General features: G+C 37.8%; 1 protein-coding gene across 9 annotated transcripts in view; it reads left to right on the plus strand.

Moving 5' to 3' along the window:
- The window catches only part of RIPOR3 (RIPOR family member 3), a 59,129-nt gene that overhangs the window by 15,663 nt on the left and 20,854 nt on the right, over positions 1-22,612 (plus strand). For 4 of the 9 annotated variants that reach the window (XM_066978135.1, XM_066978136.1, XM_048072532.2 and 1 more), the window contains 6 exons: positions 13,553-13,681; positions 15,531-15,604; positions 18,040-18,186; positions 21,052-21,130; positions 21,873-21,896; positions 22,037-22,090. In XM_066978135.1, coding sequence (XP_066834236.1) covers positions 13,553-13,681; positions 15,531-15,604; positions 18,040-18,186; positions 21,052-21,130; positions 21,873-21,896; positions 22,037-22,090 — 507 coding nt within the window. Of the gene's footprint in view, positions 1-13,552; positions 13,682-15,530; positions 15,605-16,302; positions 16,725-16,749; positions 17,089-17,436; positions 17,498-18,039; positions 18,187-21,051; positions 21,131-21,872; positions 21,897-22,036; positions 22,091-22,612 lie in introns of those variants that run through there. The other 5 variants (XM_066978137.1, XM_048072536.2, XM_013190024.3 and 2 more) reach the window with 4 other exon arrangements.

A 22,612-nucleotide genomic window follows, 5' to 3' on the forward strand; every position in this document is an offset into this window, starting at 1 on the left:
AGTATGGTCTCCAGGCTGTGCATTCTCAATGATGATTCAGTAGAGGATCACAAATGTGAGTTCGTAAGGTCAATGATCCATGTGCTGATGTTTGGAGGGTCATAGTGCAAGTGTGGGAAAACTGCCAGGGGTTATAAAACATCACAGGGACATACAGTTCTATTGACTGCCTCTTCAGCCAGGCATGGTTCTTCATTAATGGGAAGGCTTATCCCTGTGAAGCTTATAGTGCTGTTCAGCATTCTGCATGCTGCTGCCATCATATCAGGCTCATCTGGCAAGATGTGTGGTATCTGTCTTTCACAAATCATGCCTGTCCGATGCCAGAAAATCAGGTCATTACACACATTGTTTATTATCACTGGAATCATAACAATACTGTTGTATTTAAGTGTTTTGCCTGTGTACTGTCCTGAAATTTAAAGCTATTTGACGGTGATCTCATCTATCACCAGAACTCCTTAAATTGTCAGTCTAGCAATAGCTACACAGACATCAACTATGCATTTGTCCATCTATTTTTGTGTTAAATCTCTTTGCCCCTCCAACAACTGTAACTGAATACAAACCTGATTGTCATTTTCTTACATACCATGTTTTGAAGGTGACTGTTGTTTGACCTTGTTCTGTTTGGACATTGGAAGCTGATGAACTAAGGATCAGTATGTACAGTGACCCGGTTGACACCTTGCGTCTTTTGCTCATTGGTCTTGGGTGACAGCTCTTCATGCTCTTGAGTCAGTGTGTGCGTTAGCGTTCTAATTCACTCCATCCATCTTGAAAGGGAGCTAAGAGAACTTGCTTACAGGGGGATCTGTTTTTTGAAGTGGTGCAATCCTATTCTGCAAGGGTGGTCTGAAGTGTAATTGGCTTGTAGGTAAGTATTAAAGTCTGGGTAACGTAGATGAAGTCAATTTGCATCACAAAAATAGTTACTATTTTATGAGGCATGAAGGATTTACCCACAGATTTTTTTTATAAACTGAGGATTTTAATTGCTCTATACTTGTCTTGTAGCCATAGTAATCTGTTCTGCGCTTAAATGTAGTACTGCTGTATCTTTGTCTCAGATGAGTTTTTTTAATGGTATAGCCACATGACATTAAAAGCGTTTGCAGCTATATTGATATGGCAGAGTTGTAAGCCAATGCAATTTGTTCCTTTTTCCTGATGTTTTATAGCTGTATATCTGTACTAACAATGTCCTTGCAGCATCTTAAGTGACGCATGTAATAAGCCCTTCTCTCTACCTGTTAAGTCCCTGTCTGTGTTGCAGATTCCTGCCCTCATAGCTAGTTGGGTAAAGATTGTTCGTCAAAGATACCATTTTTCATATGGCTGAATTAGCAAAAGACACAAGTATCGAAGCAGTTATGGTGCACAGTAAATGTGTAGTTCTACTTGTTTTGAGTCTGAAGGATGGTTTTAACTATGCTGCTAGAAAGCACAGCCTTGCTAGATTGCTTCGTTCATTCCAGGAGCACTTCGGTAGTAAATAATACCTGTATTCTTGATAGCAGTGAGGTGCTGATAGTGTAAATATAGACAGAAAATGTCCACATTGGAGGATTTTTTTAAATTTACATTATCTTCTACTAATACCTTTCAAAACTATACTAGATGTATTACACACCAAAAGTTTTTTTGTGTAGCTCTATAAAAGATTTGTGCTACAAAGTTTCTGGCATAGCTGTGAGTGCTAAGAGGAATGCTAAAAAATAAAATCCGTGAAGATTTAGCTGTGCTAGCAAGATGCTCACATAAAATACTCCTTTTGCCAGGATAGCCTGTGTCTTTTGGGGACAGAGGTAGATAAAAACTGGCAGAAGAACTCAGTTATCTCTTCTGTGGGAATTTTGTTGTTGTACATAGATGCAGAGTAAACCAGTCCAAGGTCTAAGAAAAACTCCTTGTGATGCTGAAAAATATGAAACACTAAACAGATGCGACTGCGTCTGTGAAAGCTTTGAGTCCTAAGGGAACAAAGACTTGGGTTCACAGTCTAAAAAGAAGTTTGAGACAGAGATCCGATAGATATTTTTTTTTGTGCACAAACCAAACTCATTTTCATGAGTGACTCACTGTCTTTGTTGATGGTATTCATAACATTTCAAGGGACCTTAAAATTAGGTTAGCTTTTGGCCTAAGTGTGGTTTGATCTCAACCGATCCTGCTACTGATCAACTATTGCTTAGCACTTCAAGTTATGTCTGCCTTTTTTTTCTAGGGAGTAGCTCTCCTGTGCTTCTGCTAGGTGACTGAGAAGAGCCTGACACTTCCAGGAATTTATTATCTCTAGCAGAAGTCATGCTAATGTCAGTTATTGATAAGTGAGAAAGTAAACATGTGGCTGATTAGGCACTGCACTTTCAGTGGCTTACCACTAGTCTGTTTTCATTTCTGTTTTTCACAGCACACAGTGGTCCTGCAAAGAAAAGTTCTACTGTTTATTAATTTCTTAAATTATTTTTACTGTATGGCTTTGGTAAACAGTTATCTCCTTTTTGCTCCTTTCTAATGTAAAAGTATTTTTTTCTTGTTTACAGATTTCACTTGCATTAAAGACAATTTCTAGTCTTGCTAGAAATGCTTTCAATTTAAGAAGTGTGTGGCAACTGTATTAACCTCTAATGAATATCAAAAGGGATCTTTCTCATACCCAAACAGACATTCTCTATTTGCTGACTGTGAAATATTTGTATTAAATAGCAGTAACAAAAACACAGGGCTGAAGAAAGGAAGTTTACAGAGGCCAGGGCAGATGTGAACTCTGCAATCAGTTGTTTTGGTAGAAGGCATCACCATTCTCCTTTAGAGATCTCTTGTCAGAACTGTTTATGTGAGCTCTCCCTACCCAACTTCCAAGAAAATAGCTGTTTTAGAATAAACACTTGAAACAGTAGTCTTTGCTAAGCTAACATTTTTAGACTGAAATAGGATTAAAGGGGGTTCCATGGAGTAATGATCATTGTAGATTGTCGTGGTCTTTCATGGGCAAACTATGTCCAGAAGTCAGTCCATGAGTTTGACTCTTTTGATTTTATGATTTTGAAAATAATATTTTTGTAATTCTGTTTAGGCTTGAAATAATCTAAAGGTATCTTCTAGGCAAAATCAGACTGACAAAGCTTGAATATCTAGTTTAAAAGTAAATTCAATCTATTTTAGACTGCGTTTTGCTTGACTGCTCATTTTACCATATGTATCCTAATATACATTACTCTTTCAGCTGTCTTCAAAGCCATCTACTTTAGAGTGTTTAATATTTAAGAACCAATTATATCCATTCTGTTTTGTTTGGATAGTTTGCAATTAAGCATTCTTTCAAGTGGGCTTTATTTAGCTAATTCCATCACAAAAATAAGCTCTAGGAGAATGAAGAGAAGTTCAAGCTAGCCAATGTTTATTTTTATTATTAATAATTTATATTATGGTAGTCCCTAGGGGAAGTAGGGCCCCACTAAACCCAGTTTCCTCTGCATGTAATGACAGTGTCTCACATAGCCTTATACAGCAGAAGATTCTTTCTGCTGTGGCTTAGGGATCCGCTTTGTGCTTCAAGGCAGCAGATTGATGAAGAGCATATGAAGACAAATCAAAAATATTTTTTTAAGAAGTTTAAACTAGGAACCAGAGGGAAAACTTGATGCATCTTTTCTATACAAAGCCATCACTAATGCATTTTTCCAGTATGGGAGCCAAATCATGATTACAAAGGTTTGTTCATCCTCTCTCTGAAGTTACGGCAATTCTATCAGTGTCTTTGATGGGAGCAAGACTGGGCAGAGAAGCAACGGTGCTAAAAAAATGTTTCTGAACTAGCAGCATAAGACACTGTATTTCAAGACCATTCTGATAGGAAAAGGTAGTTAAATTTTTTTTGGTTTCATCAAATTTCCATCAGAAGTCAAGGTTTTCACAGCATCTGATCTGGTCTGCTTCCTGTTTTATGGAAGCCTTGAAAAATGTGGTTTAGAGTCATCTTACATTTACTCTATGCAAAAGAGACAGAGGGCCAAATCCTGAACTTCTGTAAATCATAGAATCACTGAGGTTGGAAAAGGCCTTCAAGGTCGTCTGGTCCAACCACCCCCTACCACCAATGTCACCCACTAAACCATGTCCCTAAGCACCACGTCCAACCTTTCCTTGAACACCCCCAGGGACGGTGACTCCACCACCTCCCTGGGCAACCTGTCCCAATGCCTGACTGCTCTTTCTGAGAAGAAATGTCTCCTCATTTCCAACCTATAACTCTATTGCTTTCAATAGAGTTACAGCAGTTCATATCAACTGAGGCTCTGGCCTGCTCTTTATGGGATACTCTTGTGAGTTGAGTGGAGATATTGGGATCAACAAGGCTGTGAAGTGGAAGAGCCCTGAAGTTAGTGCAGCAGTCGAAATTTTCATTGTGGATTTACTGCCCTTCTCCCCTCCCCTTATGTGGAGGCACCAGTCTTTTCTCCGCTGTTTCCATAATTTCAAATTCAAAATCTGACAGAAGTTTTCCCGTCCTATCTGTTCCACACTCCTGTCCTCATTAGTTCAGTTTAAAGGGGGTAAAACATCTGTTTCCAAGTACAGCTGTGTGGTTAGTATGTAGGCTTTTTTTCTCCGTACAAAATCTCTAAATCTGGCTATTTAAGATTTTATGGGAGCTAGAGTTGGGCTGTGCAAAGTTCACCTCATTAAAAACAAACCCAAACCAAATAAAAGCAGAGAATAACAGCGTAAAAAATGTGGGCCATGAATGTCAGACCATATGTATTAGGAATTGGTAGGAAATGAAGGGGAAAGTACAGATATATAAACATAAATTCAGAGGTTCTTTTTTTTTTTTTCCCACCAAGGGAAGCTTGTGGTTATTGAGTGTCTACAGAATGGGAAGATTAGTACAGAGTACAGTGTTGGTGTGGCTATGACAGCTACCCTAATTCATTAGAAAATAAGAGTACAAGCCTGTGTTAGAAGATACTGAGCAAATTCATCCTAGATAAAATGTTCAAATATGCCAAATGATTTTTGAAGATTTTTCTGTTAGCTGGCCAATGAGAGACATTCTCTTTGTCATTGTTTTGTTATCCCCTTCTAAAAAATACACCCTTTTCAATTATCTTAATATACGTACCAAGAGTCAGTAGTGGGAATACTGATTTTGAAAAAAAGTAAGTCTGTGCCTACTCAGCATTAAAGAAAGTGCTTTGCTTTAAAATATAAAACTTTACTCTCTCTCTCCAAATGTCTATTTCCCTGTTATATAACATTTTGTATACTTTTCTAGTGTTCTTTGGGATACTGGTTCTAACTTAGCAACTTCATTATTTTTGTGGTATGAGATTGTCTTGGTAACATTTATGGAAATAAAACATTGTTGCCATAGGAAGTTGACTTAATGGTTTAATTCATAATAAAGGGACAATCTTCATGATCAGACAGCTACATGACCGATGGTTTCTCCCACTTCTTCCCAGGCGTGCCCCAGGACATGTACCACTATATTGTGATTGACAGACTTCAGTTTTTGAAGATATCAAAAGACATCCCACATACTGTTGAACATCAAATTGCACTGTTACCGGAAGATTGTCATCTGTTTTGGTTAATATACCCTTCCCAGTGTAATAATCAAAACATATCTATCCATCATAGGGGTTTCTATTGAAACTTAGAACTGGGACTTTACACAACTCTAAGGCTGAGATAAGGAACATTTCTTATTTCATAACTGACCTGGCAGTAGGCTTTTAGGAGGCTCCTGCATTAGCCAGTGGATGAAGACATGATAACTCTGTTAACCCCAGTAACTCTGCATGTATCATATACTAAAACATAGATTGCAGAAAGTGAGGAGAATGAGAAATGTATTACAGAAGAATGTTCCTTGGGGTTTTTAATTAAGGAGGGACCTCTCAAGGACAGAATGTAGGATCCGGTGTCTTGCTGCTAGGCAAATTTTCCTTTGTCAGAAATGGAAGAGCCTGTTCATCACTTGTAAATTGCTCTCTCTCAAAGCCATCTGCTTCTTCTCTTGGTAGGAATTTGTTTTTAAGTATTCATTATAATGTAGCTCACTGCAGACTCAAATTCTGCCAAAGCTGAAAAAGCTGCAAGTCAGGCTAGCGTGTGGAGCCTGCCACATTCCTGAATCTCTGATTCAGACTTGCAAGTTTGTCATCAAGTTTGAAATTGAAACCAGAGGAGCTTACAGCAAGCCCTGTGCTCATAAATCAGCTGATAATGGGTGAATTGTTCTGTGCCTTTCCCTGAAGAGGAAAGCAAAACTCAGTGCAAAAGTACATGCAGCAGCCGAAGAGCTATGATGTCGGCGAACATGGAGAAACTACATGTGGCTATGCGAATATGCTGCGTACTGGCAAAGGAAGTAAACAGGGATTTGGGCTATATGCAACCCCTGATCCTTCTCTTATTACAACATTACAAAACAGTTACAGCGGGATTTACAGCCAACTTTGATTCTGGGTAACAAATTTCCATGAAAGAAACAGGCGCAATCCATCAGTGTGCAATCTGTGACAAGGTCTCTATTGTGCCTTATTTGTTTGATATCTGCTGCCACTAGAGGGAGGTACAAAATTGACCACAAAATTTTGCCTTGAAAAATAGTTTCCAGGTCGTTAACTAAATATGGGCCAACTTTGCTGCCGGGATTCTACTGAAAATCTGGAATAAATGACTGATTAATTTCCTCTGGTTGTGCACCAGTGTCACTGAGAATAGAACTTGGATCTGTATACATAGAAGAAAACTAATTAGAAATACAGTAACATATTGAGTTGCAGGCTTGAAAAACAGGTCATCGTGGACCTGAAAGTCGAGTCCTGTATTCAAAGAACTACTCTAGAAACGGTTACATGTGAGTCGCTACCTCCAGCACAGGAGAAGCTGTCTGAGGGGAGTGATTTTGCGATTTAAATTTATTGCTGTATGGCCAACTTGGAGACTCAGAACTTCATTTCCAGAAGCTGGCATAAAGCTGTAGAAGGGACTAATGACTAAAGCAGTAACCTGGATCAAAGCTGTTTATCTGACTTTCTCTTTATGGCTTAAATATGGCTAGGAGGAAAGTATGTCAGATATGTAGCATTTAAATACATACTTAAGAACTGAATCAGCCCAGAAAGAAATAAAAATTTCAAGAGTACCTAAATGAGTAACACACCGAAGCCCCATCTTTCCATATAGTGTGAGTTATTAATGTAATGCTTATTAAAAATCAATGGAACTAGATCCTAAGAGCCTAAATTACTTCTGAGAATGGGATTATATTCCTAAATCATGTAATATTGTGACAGACATAAATTTGGTGCAAAGAAAAGGGACAACCTAACAATCTGATTTAGGCAGATTTAGGCCAGGAAGTTGTGGAATGCATGTGCAGGGATGTAGAGAAACAAACTCTTCCACTTGCAGCAAAATTGCTATGTAATTGCTCACGTTGCTCAGTTTTAAACGTGCAGAAATGTGTGGTGAATATGAGTGGAAAAATGACTGCTCATGGATCTTTACAGCTGTAGCTACTGGACTTCACAGCAGTGTAGCTAAACATACCTCTTTGGTAGAAGATGGTTTCCTGCATGGATTGCCTTTTTCAGCAAAGAAGACTGAAGAAATTCATCTGTCTACATTGCTTTATTCTCATCATAGGAACTGGGGGGAGGAAGAGATGACTAGGTGTGAGATGGGAGAGCAGCAAATTGCAAAGGAGAAGCAAAATGTACCTCTTAGTGGTTCAGAGATGGATGATAACAGTAACAAGGGGAAAATATTCAAAAGCTCATCACAGACAGATATTTTTCTTTATTACCATTATCTGTTTTACCATATGAATCTGATAAATAGAATACCAAACATACATTTTCCATTATTTACAATTGCAGTGGCTTTTCCCCTGTCTGTGTGGTGGACTATTTAGAGGTTATGTGTATTGGCATGAGACATCAGTTTTAGATAAATGATATCCTGAAATCAGAATTCCTGTGTTACATTGAATTACATATAACCTATTCAGATTGTGTTGTGAATTTCCACGAAAGGATGCATCTGAAGAAAGGATCCCTGTTTATGTGTAATGCTGTGTTAAAATACCTGTATCGAGATGCAGCATCAAGGGCGCTTTCTGTCTCCCTAATTCAACTGTCTGTTAATCTTTAGAAAAATAACCACATTTTTTCTTAGTTCTGCCAATAACAGTATAAATAGAATGTTCATTTAATAATTGAACAAAAATGCTAAAAAGTTAAGGGGCCTTCATCATAAATTTGGAATGTTTATCTAGCAAAGTAGACATTGCTACTGAGGTCAATGGTTTTGCTAAAGAATGCTCGAGAGCAAAGATTAAATATAGTGTGTATTTTCCCAGTGGATTCAACACTGTGCTGTACACAAGATGGTCACTTCATTCTTTGTTCTGTCAGCCTTCATTACATATACCTTTAGAGTAATTAGGGCCGAGTCATGACGTTATCACATCTCAGGAGTTTCATTAAATTTAATGGTGTGGATTCTTTAGATCCCCAATGCTGCAAAGTAAGTGCCAAGATCTAGAAATTTCCAGCCTGTTCCAGGCTATATTGAAATCACAGGAAAGTTCAGTGGTTCAGACCAACCAGCCCTAAGACTTTGTTCAGAAAGTCTGACATTATTGTAATACACTGTGGTAATCTGATTTTTTCTTTATCGGTATCATGAGAGACTCAAATGTCATTGTCTGCTGCAAGTGTTTTGAAGTGGATACCACCCATCATAAGCAGCCAGAAATGTTAGCTAAGTACACTGTTTCTGAGTTTTGAAATAAATGATAGGAAGAAAAATAATTATGATTACATCAATATGATGCTAGAAAAAATTTAGATCTTAACTTGGACTTTAAAAATTTTATGATGTTATTATGCCTGGGTTATCTTTTCACTTATTAGGTGCTTGCAGTATGTATTTCCATCAGCTAAAACCCTACTACCAATGCAGTTACAACAGCAAAAAAGATATTGTACTGGAGTTTATAATAAATTCAGGGAAGTGAAATGAGTAACTTACAACATTTGAACAAAGATTTTTTTGAAATATCAGATGATTTGTTGGAATCACAGATCATTCTTAAAGTCCAGAGAATGTCTCTGGAAGAGGATTATGTTGTGGTAATACAAAATGAAATCAACTCTTTGGTTTACACAACTAGAAGATAGAATGGCTCTACCATAATCCCAAGTAAAGCTGATGTAACATTTTCAAATAAAATTATGTATAAAATTTACAAGAATAATCAAGAAGAAAGCATCAAGTGGTATAAGGCAAAATGTCAGGATGCATGATTTGTCCACAATCACAAATGTGATCCTAAAGTCACTTTACTGCCATCGGCATTTAATAGTTTTTGTTTTTTCACTGTGTTTATTTTCTACAGTGACTAATAATTTACTTGATTTCTACCTGGCTTTTATTTTGTGAGCAATATGCAGCTGCTGCTTGCTGAAGCCAGGGAACAGCAGTTACTGACAAACTTGTTGCCCTGGCTATCGACTTGAAGCATGTATCCACAATCAGCTGAAGGAACCAGAAGTCTGGCACAATTTTTGCAGATACACAACTAGGAGCAAGTGTGTGTCTCTTAACCAACAGGTCATTCTCAAATGGGACGCTATAATATTTTAAGAAAGCATGAATATCTTACTCTAGCAATAGTTCATCAAATTCAAGTGAACCTCTTGGAGATATTAAAAGAAAATCATGGCTACTAATTTAAAGTACAAAACACAAGCAGAAATATTTTGCAAGAAGTCAGTGAGTCATATTTTCCTCATAAAATTGTTGAAACCATTGTATCCAGAAACAATTAAGTATGTGACTAGGGTAGGAAAAGTTTAGCCATAAACACAAACAGACACCAACTTCTTGTTTGTAGAAGATGAAGGTCTTTTGGCTCAAGGAATCTCCTGATACTAACAGAGACTAAGTAGAACACGCAGTTTGAGTGTACTTGTTGCTGCAAAAAAATTCAGATGTTTGGTCCTGTATGTCTTTGGTCCTATATGTTATGGATAATTGGTAATTCTGAAGGCTAAATGCTAATAGCTTATTGGTATATGGCAACTCATTGAAATAGAGACAAACAAACATACTCCTTTAATTTGAAAAAAAAAAAATACTCTTTTGATTTATATTAAAAATATATTTTCTAAGACCTGAAATCTCAATCTTATGACACTGCAGGTATTAATGTATTTGAGTATATTAGCATCCAGCAGTTCAGAGGTCTGTTTACGACTCAGAAACATTATGTTTTATTCAAGCTTTTGTTTTTTCCCCAGTAGCTTAGTGTTTCTGTCACCCCTGGCAGTAGACTCCTTCAGTTTGGCCTGATGTTCCTGTGCTCCACACATGCCAGCCCCATGCTAGCTACTGTATCCACAATCTGTGCTTTTTGGGAAGATTAAAAGTGAGGAAGTACCTCTGCTCCCCAGGGTATAATCCTGGCATTTAAGAGATCTGAAGACATTGGCCTACCCAGCAGAGATTACAGGTTGGAAGATAGATTGGAGCTCAGCGTTGCCAGGCTGTGGCGGGGTCCTTATCTGATTTATTTTTAGCTTAAAGGGACAGTTGAAATTGAAGACACGTCCAGATGCTCTTTCTCAGGGCAGTTGTAACATAGCTCAGCACTTTCGTACAGACACTCTGGCTAGCAAACCCTGTGTTTAAACAACTGCATGTATAAATCTTTCTTACTATTAAAATGTTGTCAAGACATCCTTCTTATGGCCTTCTAGTCAGATGTGTGAAACGAGCTGCTAGATTCCTAGGTTACTACCAAAATACACGTGCTGGTGTGTACCATGAGGTATTTGACTTTATCAACATTATTTTAAAATAAGAAAGATAACTCCTTCAACATTGTTTTCCTAACATTATTCAGATTCTCTCATAGGAAGGAACTGTCAAAATGTGCTTGTGAATTGGATGTGAACGTGGCTATACGTTGGAGCTGAACCTGACAGTCAGTGGCCTTGAGGGCTGAGCTTTGTGCAGTTAAAAAACCAAACAACCCATGAGTATTTTTAAATGCTTATGGCAGTGCATAAGTGAGGTCCAATTCATCTCTCATTTCTACTAATTTGCAATATTTTCTTAAAGTCTGAAATTATATTTGATTTATAAATACATATGTGGCAACAGAATCAAGTCTAAGCAGTTTAAGCAATTTATTTCTTTCACCAGCTGAGGTTTGAGGGTCTGTACTTTTTAAACGTAACTCTTCATGCCTAGAGTTCTGTACCAGAAACTTTTATTTCAGAAGTCATCTCATCATTTTCCACTTCGCTTTCCCTGTCAAGGGTCTCTCTGTTTTTGTTTTTGTTTGCTTCATATCTATATGCTTGAAAAGCTTGAAAAGCTTCCGTTCTCTTGCTATACAGGCTTTAGGAATCCTATGAAGTCAGAAAAGCTTTTCCTGCATTTCTTTCCTGTCTTTTACTCGTGAAATAAGCTTCCTAGGTTAGGGAGCTGAGGAATGGGTCCTGGGAATCTGGCTCAGCCTTCAGGAGGGTTGTGGTCAATAACCGTGAGGCTATTCCTTTTATTTCTTCCTTTAACAGCTTGTTATGCAATGACATTTTTCAGCAAGTTGCATGTTTTTTTTTTAGTCTACTGATCCTTTTGATGGGGTGACTGTTCACAGACATAAGCATCTGAAAGCCAGAGGAAAGAATGGAAAATATTTTGAAACTTCAGCTGTGATGTGGTTCAAGTATGCTTTCTGATTAGGGGTGTTAAGGAGGCATCATTTCAAAGCAACAGAGCATAAGTGCTCTAGAGTATGATTAAAAGGTGATTAAGGTGCACCTAAATTTGTCCATGTAACAGATTTCTGTTGATGCTACTGAAGCTATGGAGTCCTGCGGGCTTCAGTGCACTAGATACAAAACCACTAGCCATACCCAACACTTTTCCTCTATTTAACAAACTAGGTAGCTTGCAAAGCAGGTAGCTCTTTGCCTCAAATGTATCATTTTCATATCTTCTTCTAAAATGCTTTGCCTGCTTTTATTTTTTCAAAGATGTGTTCGTGAGCTTGGCAGATCTTGTAGAAACAGGAGTCTTTTATCTCAGCTCAGGGCACTAACTGAACAGCTTCTAAAGAAACAATCAGTTCTCGCTTGCTAACAGGATCTCTGCTTGTGGAAATGCATAACAGCTTTAGTGACTGCCTTGGTAGACAATGATACCTAAAGCATAATCGCTTACAGTAATGCCCTGTACTTGTAGACTAGCCCAGAATCAGCAAAACGCTCAAATCTCATCCCTCTTGGGAAGGATAGTTCAACCTTTCAGATCTTTGTATGCAGTCTGGAAGAGCGTTGAGTTAGGTTGCTCTCCAAGTTAGTGGCAGAGCCAGGAAAAGTCTTACCCTGACACTTCATGGCTTCTAGTCTGAGTAATTGCACCCATGCTGGAATAATGTAGGGGGAATAGGGGTTTAGTGCAGATGTTTCTTCCCAGTATCTACACTGATAGATTAGGCAATCTCACTAATCTTCAAAGTGCATTCTATAATGTAGGAAAAATTTCTGCATGGAGCATCTTCATATAGAGGTCTTTGTTCATGTTTGTAAATCTCTATACAAATAGATACCCCAGCTTTTTCTTTTAATCAGTTAAAAATTCTCAACAACTTCAAATGGAGTTTTGTGTGAGTCAGGAGTAAGAACTAAGAGAGGAAATTAAGATTTGGCCCTCATTTTGGCCTCATTAAAACAATTAAAGCAAAGCTGCAAGTTGTGGTGTTTATATTAAACCAGCTTTGGGGAAAAGGAAGGGAATGCTGTATATTAATTGTCTGGGTGATTTTCTACAGCTGCTTTGAGAGAGATGTCTGTTACTTATATTGTAACTTGGATTCTATAGACATATGGCAAAGAACACAATTCTCCAGAAAGCAAAAAAGTTTGACTGATGGAAAACAGAAGACAGCAATCCAAAGGAAATCCTGCCAGAGGAGGAGCATGAACCTGAAATTTACTGTTGAAACCAGATTTCTGCCTTGGGCTTAAGTACCACACTCGGCCAATTCTACCATTGACTTCAATGTGGCTCTGCACAGACGCAAAGAACTATTTTTTTGGACCTGACTAAGTCTGGAGCTTAAGTATTTTTCTGGCATTCAAACTGATTTGGAAATACATGGGCTGGCGTGAACTCCTTAAGCAGTGGGACAATTACAGGGCTTTTTAAAAATCAGAAATGCAGATAGCCTGTGAATAGAGGTTATTCTGGCTTTTACATAGTGAACTTGTAAAATCAATCAGCAATTGCAGAGGGCATGAGGGATTTCATTGCAGACTGTTCAGTACTTTATTAATTGTATTGTGGATGGCAACAGAAGAAACCTGTATAGCAGAGAAGTCTTTTTTTTTCTGTTTAATCTACTGTCTGTTTTTGTTACCTTCCCCTTTCTTGCAGCTCGGCACTTGCAACAGCACAGGTCTAAGCCAGAACTGCCAAGTAGGTTTTGACTCATCTGTTTTTCCTTTTATTTTAGAAGCCAGTAGACTTGCTGATTGGCAGTCATGTCGGTCAAGCTGACATTCGTCTCTCCTGGGGATGGCGGTGGTATCAGCAGGAGTTGTTCCTTCACTGGATTCAGCACTGTGCAAAGCAGAAAATTAGCGTAAGTAACACCAAAAAAAAGCACCTGATCATCTGGACAATGAACGTTAGGTACTGTGAGTGTATTTTTTAACCAAAGGCATGTATATATAGAAGTTGTTCCTTAATTTTGGTCTTAAAACTATTGAGTGTTGTCATGGTTCGCTGATAAACAGTTACACTTTACACTATACTATCTTACTGCTATATACACTGTGCTTCAGAGGCAGCTGAACTTCTGCTTTGTGAGAGAGATTATGTATTATCCTCTTAATAGTGTCCATTTCTGTTAGAAAAATGTTGATATGAAAGGTGTTACCTAATACCTATTATAATCACTGACCTCCACTTCTCTCCTGTGTTTCTGCAAGGTGAAAAGCAAATGTGATCACAGAGATGATGGCACTTGCTAGTACTGAAGTTGGTCAGATAGTAAAACCAAAAAGATATGGATAAATAATACCAAAAAAACAGTTTTCTAGTTTCCATAAAGTAATGTTTGGGATCTCAGCATGCTCAAGAATTAGTATTAATGTTCCAGTAGGAGGCATTTTTCCCTAACGTCTGTTCTAGTGACCCTGGTAGTAAAAGATGTGTTCTGACTAATAGCAGCTTTCAGATAAAATGGAAGGCCTTCTGAATAGTTATGGTAATTAAAAATCTCATAGACTTTTAAAAAGATGGTGATATTAATGGTGAATCCTGGCAAAAATGCCATTGATCCCAACTAAAATTCTCCTGGAGTTATTTAAGTGGAGTAGCATTACATGAGAGGAAGGACTGCGTTCTGGCAATGACACAAACTAGAGGAAGGGAGGAAGACAAAGAGGCCAAGAAAGCTACTGCAAATTCACTAGTGTCAGTAACAGGTCAATAGTATAGCCAAGGCTGCAATCCAGTCTTTCAGTTTTCAGTCCAGCATGGTAATTGCTAAACCATCCTGCATCGTTTTTCCCTTTTTGGTTATCACAAATTGTTGTGTAGCCTTGCTTTATGCAGATAACTGTGCAGCTTTTCCGCTATAAGTGTTCTTGTTCTTTTTCTTAATTTAGTTATCCCTGTATAGCGTGGAGTGCTTTCTGAAGATATGATACATAAATAGAAAGTAATATAATCCCTGACAACCAGTGCGTGTTAGAATAATAACAAATCATTTAGAAGTATCATATAGAGATATTGGAAAGTATGCCTCTAAAAGTATTGTATCCCACAAAATCCTATTGTGTATCACTAAAATACTGGAGTTGTTTAATAAAATGTATTTTCAAAGAAGCAAATGATTGTATTACCCTTTTAGGTAAACATAGTGTGGTAAAGTATGAGCAAAAATGAAATTCCAGCATGACTGTGATATGATCAAAAAGTCTTTACATTTGAATAAATTAATTTGTTGTGGAAGCTGGAAAATAACACCACCTAGCAAAGGCTGGGCATCTAAAATCACACCAGTCATCAAGATCTTGAAGAAAACACTGACAATAAATTGTATAAGCAGACTTGAGCTCAAGTGACATAGTGGGAGTTCTAGCAGGGAAAAGATCTACCAGGAAAGGGGTTGAACAGCTGTTTCTCCAACAAAGACACAGTCCAGCGGGGTAAGAATGCTCAAAACAGAAAAGTTTCTGTATCCCTTAAGATTATTCTCTTACTTTTAGCTGCAAAGGTTTTCTAGCCAAATGCCTCTCTTTATGCATTTTTATGATGTTGCTTTTTGTTATTTAAATGTTTAGACAGACAGTTTTGTTCAGGAATCATGACATTAAGAAAGATTTTTGTACTACTCAGTAACAACCTGGTAAACACCCAAGAGCCTTGTCCAGCATAGCGAAGAAATTTTCTAATCACCCTCTCCTAACTTCTGTCTCTCTCAGGCGCTGTTGCAAAACACAGCAGGAGATTGCGGGGCCCTGTGCAAGGTCTATCCAAAGGATGACACACAAATCAGGTCCACATGGAGATTCTTAAGCAGATGCTAAATATACTTTTGCATTTGTTTAGCAACTTCCTTTTGAGGCTCTCAGTCAGACACACTATTTCATTTTTCCTCACAATGGAAGTAAATATTAGTAGTGATACCTATAAAATAGGAAATCAGATACCAAAATTACTAGGTTCACAAGGGAAAACGACATAGCATCTAACATTAGGTACTGTCCCTGAGGTTCCAAGTTAGCCCTTCGACTTTTCTATGCAATGCATGGGATTCTAAACATCAGTGCACTGAGTACCTATGGGCTGCATCACTCACTGGCAGATACTGAGGAAAAGGGTGAGTTTTGGCTGCCCATCCCTATGTAGTGCTTAGCTGCTGTACATGAAACTGAAGGGAAATGATTTTCTGAATTTAGGATTTGCAGTCTAAAACTCTGAAGGTAAATATCAAAACTCTTTAATTCCCCAAAAATAAACAAACAAAATCCAGGAGTAATTTGGGCTTTTTAATTTCAAAAAGATAGAATTGCCTTATATGTTCTGTATGGTATCTTGCCATTTGGAGTACTCATCTAAAACATGAAAATGGATACTAATCGTTTCTTTGCATGAAAGAATTTTAAGTCGTGATCCTTATAAGAGACTCTTTCAACTGTTGTCATTGGCTGGACTGTTACTTCCAGTGTTATTCCTGTTGAAACCCTCTCATTTTGCATGGAATACTTAAAGATTCATTATCTTAGGGAAACAATCGTGATACAAGTTTCTAATTTAACATTTGTGTTCCTTGTTAGAGGTAACCTGAGTTCCAAATGGTTTGGTTGATTAACACTTTACATTAAGCCATCATAAAAAAATAAGATAATCATTGTGGTGAAGAAACTAAATATCTAGAACTGTTTGGCAACAGAATAGATGTTAAAAAATGAAGTTAAGTGGAAATTTAGCACCAGGATAGCTAAAGTAGTTACTTAAAGGTTTCTAGAGTAGGACTGGGAACAGCTCTCAGGTTTGCTGGGCCTAGAATTTAATCACCAAGCTCAATAATCTCCTTAGGCATTGAGTCACATGCCTAGACCTTAAGGCAGCCAGTGGATAATTATTAAGCCTGTTGGAGTTCATCATTTCCCCAGGTGAGCTGAATTTAGGATGAGGATTATAGAGAAGGTGGAAAGCTCCTTGGAGTGCAACCAGTTGGCTCAGTCTCATGGAACAGGAAACTTCTTTAGCTAATGTTATTTTAGAGCCTTGACTAACAGGGAGTATTAACAAAACTAGATAAAAATAATTAAGACTTAAAAGACTATATTAGCTAGAAGCCAAGCAGGAACCTGACAATCTGAAAGAATCATTTGCAGAGAGTTCATCTTCTGCTTTAAATGTGGTAGATATATAACTAATGGTTAGGGATGTTGTAATTCATCAGGTTAGCACAAGCAACCCTGTATGTGGGACTTCTGTTAGAAACAGTATTTGGTTTTGCAGTTGCTTTTAAAAGTAAGTGAAGTGTTAGTTGCTGAAAAAACACTGTAATAATTGTATCTTGTATGTAATCTGGGCTTGGTGGTAGGCTTTCCTAAAATGTGGTAGGGCTTTAAGTGCTACCTTTAGTGAGTACAGGCAAAAAGATAGCTGTTATTAAAGGTTTTCTGTGTTAGCTCTGTCAATCAGAAAGATAATAGCTTATCCAGTCTCTTGGTAATGTTTTAAAGCTAATTGTGTGTGTTTGTCATAGTCTGTGTGCTTCTTGTGTCCAAGCTAGTGCTTAGAAGTGTAAATGGTTTAGCTTATCTCTGGAGATTACTGGTAGCTGGGGAGCAAACGTCTCTTGAATTCTACTTCCAGTTCACAGTTGTTAGGCCTTGAGCAGATCAAAAACTTGTTGCCTTGTTTTCCTGAATTGCAGGTGAGAGTCAGAATGGCGATGTCAGTGTCTTGCAGCATGACTAGATCTATAGTTGACTCAGCAGCTGATGTGAATGTGTACATAGCATTAGGGCCTCAGCTAGTGGTCCAACAAGTCTGTTAAGACAAATACTAACAGTATGATCCTTTACCTGTTCCAGAAACTAGCTTTTCTTTTCCTTGCTTAATGTCCCCTACTTCCTGAAGAAATGGGGACCTGCACAATTCTTCTGCCTTTAAAAGGAGGCAAAAGAGAACCGCTAGGCTTCCTTGAGACTGCTTCAATCTTGGAGAAGGAACCATTTCTTATTTTTGTTGGTGTCAAAAAAAAAAAAAATGTAGCTTTTCTTCATTGGGTATGTGAGGCTGGGCCTTAACGTTCTAATGTTATCCATTAAAGTGTTTTCAGTGTGTCCAAGAGCTTTACCCCTTTTGGTAAAAATATATGGGATTTGGAAACTGGAAACTCTCTGGGTTAGGCATCTCTCTTCTCCCAGGTGATGTGTTTTGCATCTTTCCCGTATTTCTCTTCTCTTTCTACAGAAAGTCTCTCAACAGAAGTTCAGTGAGATCAAGAATGTCACTGAAGTCCCCCAAGGCATATTCTTCACTGCAGAAAGGGGCAGTCATCTGGGATCCAAAACCACTGCAGGTGAAGAAAATTTTTGAAGCTTTGAAGAAAGGACTTAAGTAAGGACTCTTTTTAAATATTGTAATTTACTGTACCTAGTCATGCTGCTTAACTCTGTGTATGACATTGTTCTCTGTTTCCATTTGCTGTTCTTTAAATAGCATGCTACTCTGGAGTTTAAAGATCTTCTTTCATCACTGGGTGGCTTGTTGTAAGAGAAGGGTCTAAGCAGATCCCCCTGAAAAATTTAATTGACTTGAAGTGATGAAACAGATCTGTAGTACAACTCCATCTTTTTATGGCAGTGTAAATAACATTACTAAATGTGTTATTTCTTTTTTCTTGCTTTAAAAGTAGCACTATTTCAGAGTCTTTATTATAGTTGACTGCTGTTGTCTATGGTTGTAGACCGTGTTAAGTTAGTAAAGACTTGACTAAAAAGGCTAAAGGCCCAATTTGTTCATTTTCTCCATCTGGCAGATGTGGGGTGTATGTAGCAGACATAACAGATCAAAGAATGGGCTGGCAACCTGAATTTGGGGTGTTCTGGCTTTGAGGAAGCTGTCAGTTACATCACTGAAGCACTTACATTGTTCAATGCTGAAATGGTAGATAAAACATAGATGAGCTTGCTTTCTTGGTGTTATAGACCAGAAGTTGAGAAGTGGTGGTAAATGCTGTTTGTACTTCACATCTTTCTCTCCATTAGTGAGAGGAAACTGATGAAGCTTTAACTGAGTCCTGAAACCTTACTATATAAAATATGAATCATTAGAGTTGATGTTGATGGATGTGGTCTAATATTGCAGGAACTTCATTTACACCCTGAGGCAACTGTTGGAAGATAAAATATCGTCCCTTGGATTTGTAAAACCAGTTACTTTCCTTTTACTGCTGCCATCCCACTAACAGTTGATTCATGTATGTTTTTGCTGGCATCCCACTAATGAAGTTAATTCCTATATATTTCTGCTTTCCTCAGAATTTTGCTACTGTATTATGATAGTTTTTTTTCAAGGAAAGAATATAAAAAGCACTGTAATAACTTATCGCACACTCACATTTTTATTCCGATAAAGGACTATTAAGTTCTAGCCCTAAAAAAGAAGAGGGGAAAAAAAAAACAACGAAACAACAACAACAAAAAACAGTAAATGTCTTATTAGGATTTAGATTTAAAACAAATAATGAAATTAAATGTTTTTGCAGAGTTTAGAATTTATCAGAGCTTAAAGAGAGAAACCATAAAGTGAATTAGAGTGTTCCCAGTTCTACAGGGAATGCCATATGATCTGAACCATGCCAAAACTGAGTAGCTAACTAATTGACTAAAGTAACCTACAGAAAACAACTGTATCAAATAGCAATAGGAAGTCCAAATTTTAAGTAGATACAGATTAAGTCCATTTGGTGCAGGAGCGACTTGAGTTTTTAGAACAGAATATGTTTTATGTGCCTCCTTCTTTATAGCTATAGCAAATAACTCTTTTCTGTTAACCATCTGGATACCATTCCATGAAGCTCTAACATGCTTAAATCTAAAAGTGACAAAGCTCTCCTAAAAGGAAAGCAAAGTCTTTCTTGCAACCAGCCCTGGCTACTCCTGTACTGAGCAGTTAACAGGCAAAGGTAAAGAGTAGGCTGATGAATGCTGCAGCCATTGAGCATCTTGAAGGATCTGTTTTTGTTAACAGTAAGAAAAATGAAGTGCATCAAAGCAAATGTGAAAAGTACAACTGTCTGACATGAGGTTCTTTTGGCTGCTCAGTGACTGTGTCTTATGTTGTATTTACCAGGTGACTTTTTCTTTCCTTTTTCAACATAAGAGGAAAAAGTTACCTAAGTCTGATCTGTATTAAAAGCAAAATTGGAAGGAGATGTTGTCAGCAGAAATAGTTCAAGGCATTGTGAGAACTCCAAAGGGATAACCCATGCATGTAAGCAACTCTATGGGAGCCAACTGGCACCAAGTGCTTCACACCTTGCAAAATAGTTCCTGTTCTGGAAAAAGTAACAGTTATGTTAAGAAATTGTCTAGTATGCTAAAAGGTGGTATTCACTTCTGTTTGCTAATACACCGAATGACATCTGCCCTATCTTAAGAGTACTTCTATGAGCTTTGTTCTGTAGCCCAAGTGTTTCATGTTGCAGTTCTTTGACTTTGTAAGATGGAGTTGGTTGAAGACTTACTCCTCGGTGACTGTAAGATAAGACTTGCTGAACAAATTAACTGTTTTTCTACCTAACAGAAAACGTTCCAGAAGGCCAAACAAAAAATAGAGAAAATTTAAAAGGAACTTTGTGTGTTGGGCTGTGTTTTAAAACTTGCTGTTCTCCTCCTACATCCCTCCTTTCTTCTTGCCTTCAGTAATTCTTCCAGCTCTGCTGCTTTTTACCTCACATTTCCAGAATAAAGCTTATCTTTCACTTTAAACTATTTTAAATGAAGGAAAACAACAAAAAAAAAGTCTGAATTCAGTGTGCGTGTGCACTTGTATCTACATTATGCGCCAATGTTAGCTTTCTTGAATTGCAGTGTAGCATCCTCCTCCTGGAGCAGTGACAAGGGTTCGGGAGATTCTTAACGTACATCATCTTTGAATGTTGGGTAGCAATATTGAACATCTGCAGGCACTCACTTTATACTTAAGTTCCTCTTCTTACAGGTGCTCTTGTACATCTGTCTCCTGATCCTCTATGAGTGTCCTATTATAGGACAAATATTTACCTATGGAAACAATCCTTTCTCATCTGTTGACACACGTCCATCTATATGGCCATTTGAATCTCTAGAGAGTAAAGCAAGAGAAGTCTCCTCTAGAGATGGAAGTTGCTTTTTAACATGCTACCGAAAAAGTCTTTGAGAATGTGTTATAATGAATGTACCAGAAGAATATAACACTTGAGGTTTTCTTTCTCTCCAGTGAATACTTGGAAGCACATCAGGCTGAGTTGGATTATCTCTCTGGTCGGCACAAAGATACAAAAAGGAACTCCAGATTGGTATGTTGCTCTTAATACCTAAATGACTTTTAAAAGGCTGGCACAAAACTAGATGGTATCTCTCTCACTTCCGGGACTCCCAGGGGTTTTACAGTTAAAACACTGAGGTAAGATCCAGCAAAGCAGCACACTCTAGAATTTACCAAGCAAGTTAGGTCTAGATGTGAGAAATGAAGTTAGAATTTCCCCTTTTCAACATCTGACTATGATGTTTAGATCGTGTTTCTTTTCTTACTTAGGTAGTATCTCCTTGTGTCTGTTCAGTGATCAGTGTTCGTACCTGAGTCTGTATGGTGAGAAGCAGAAAGACCAGGCTTTGTTTTCAGTAGTTGGTGAATGTGTCCTAGGAACTTAAATTCTGCAGTGTTCATAATTCCCTAGAACTGTCAGCAACAGTGCTAATGAAAAGACAACTCTCAGATCCAACTTTGCCTTTCATTTGGAAAGTAATAGCTAGACAAAAAAAGTCCCATGCACCATGACCAATGAACATCCAAGTCCTTATTATAGCTGATGATGAAAGAATTTGTCTCATTTCAAGCATCCATTGAGGTGTTGGAAATGCTAAACCAGCCACGTACAGAAAAAGAGACTAATTCTAAAGTTTTTTTTGTCTGTCTGCTTGTAGTAAACAATACATCTTAATTTAGTGTCACTAAACGCATAGTGGGTTTTGCAATAAATGTCAAAATCTTGTTATTATACATGCTCTCCTGTTCAGCCTGTGCTTTTTTTCTTTCAGGCCTTCTACTATGACCTGGATAAGGTAAGATTTGTGAAGATGAGATGAAATGTTGTAGGTGAAGGGGAAAAAAAAATGTGGTGCTTACTGTGTTACTTAAAGGCATGTTTAGGAAATACTGAAATAACTAACCAAGTCCCCCTTCTCTCTCCCCTCTTCAAAAGCAAATTCGCTCTGTGGAGAGATACATTAGAAAATTGGAGTTCCACATAAGCAAGGTAAGGGGAGTTTATAAGTTGTATATGTAAGGCTTACATTGCTATGTAAGCAAACTCTCTGAATAGAAAATACTTTAACTATAATTTGTCTGAAGGGGAGTAATACTGGGCACTTTCTGAAAGCTGTAACCACTCTGTTACTGAAGGAGGGGATTTTTATTTATTTATTTTCTTGAATGGTTCTATTCAGGCTGAGTGTTTGGCACAGCCCAACCTGAGCTTCCCTGTGAAACCAATTTGCGTACTCTGCCAGTTTGTTTGGAAAATAAATAAATAACTCTGCTTTCGGAAGTTTTACGCATTATCCCCTGCCCCCTTTCCCACAAGGGCCCTAGATGGGCTGTTCTTTATCGTGTGTGTCTGCTATCTGCTTCCAAAGGAAATAAATCTCTCCTCTGATATGGGTAAAGGTGTAGGTGTGTTAATGTATATTGGGGGAATTAGCTTCCTGCTCCCTGAGTAATTTTTCCCCAAACAGAGTGTTACTCTACTCCCTGTCTTCCAATCTAATAATCACAGAGT

Source organism: Anser cygnoides, chromosome 16, assembly GCF_040182565.1.
Source record: "Anser cygnoides isolate HZ-2024a breed goose chromosome 16, Taihu_goose_T2T_genome, whole genome shotgun sequence".
NCBI classification, from domain to species: domain Eukaryota; kingdom Metazoa; phylum Chordata; class Aves; order Anseriformes; family Anatidae; genus Anser; species Anser cygnoides.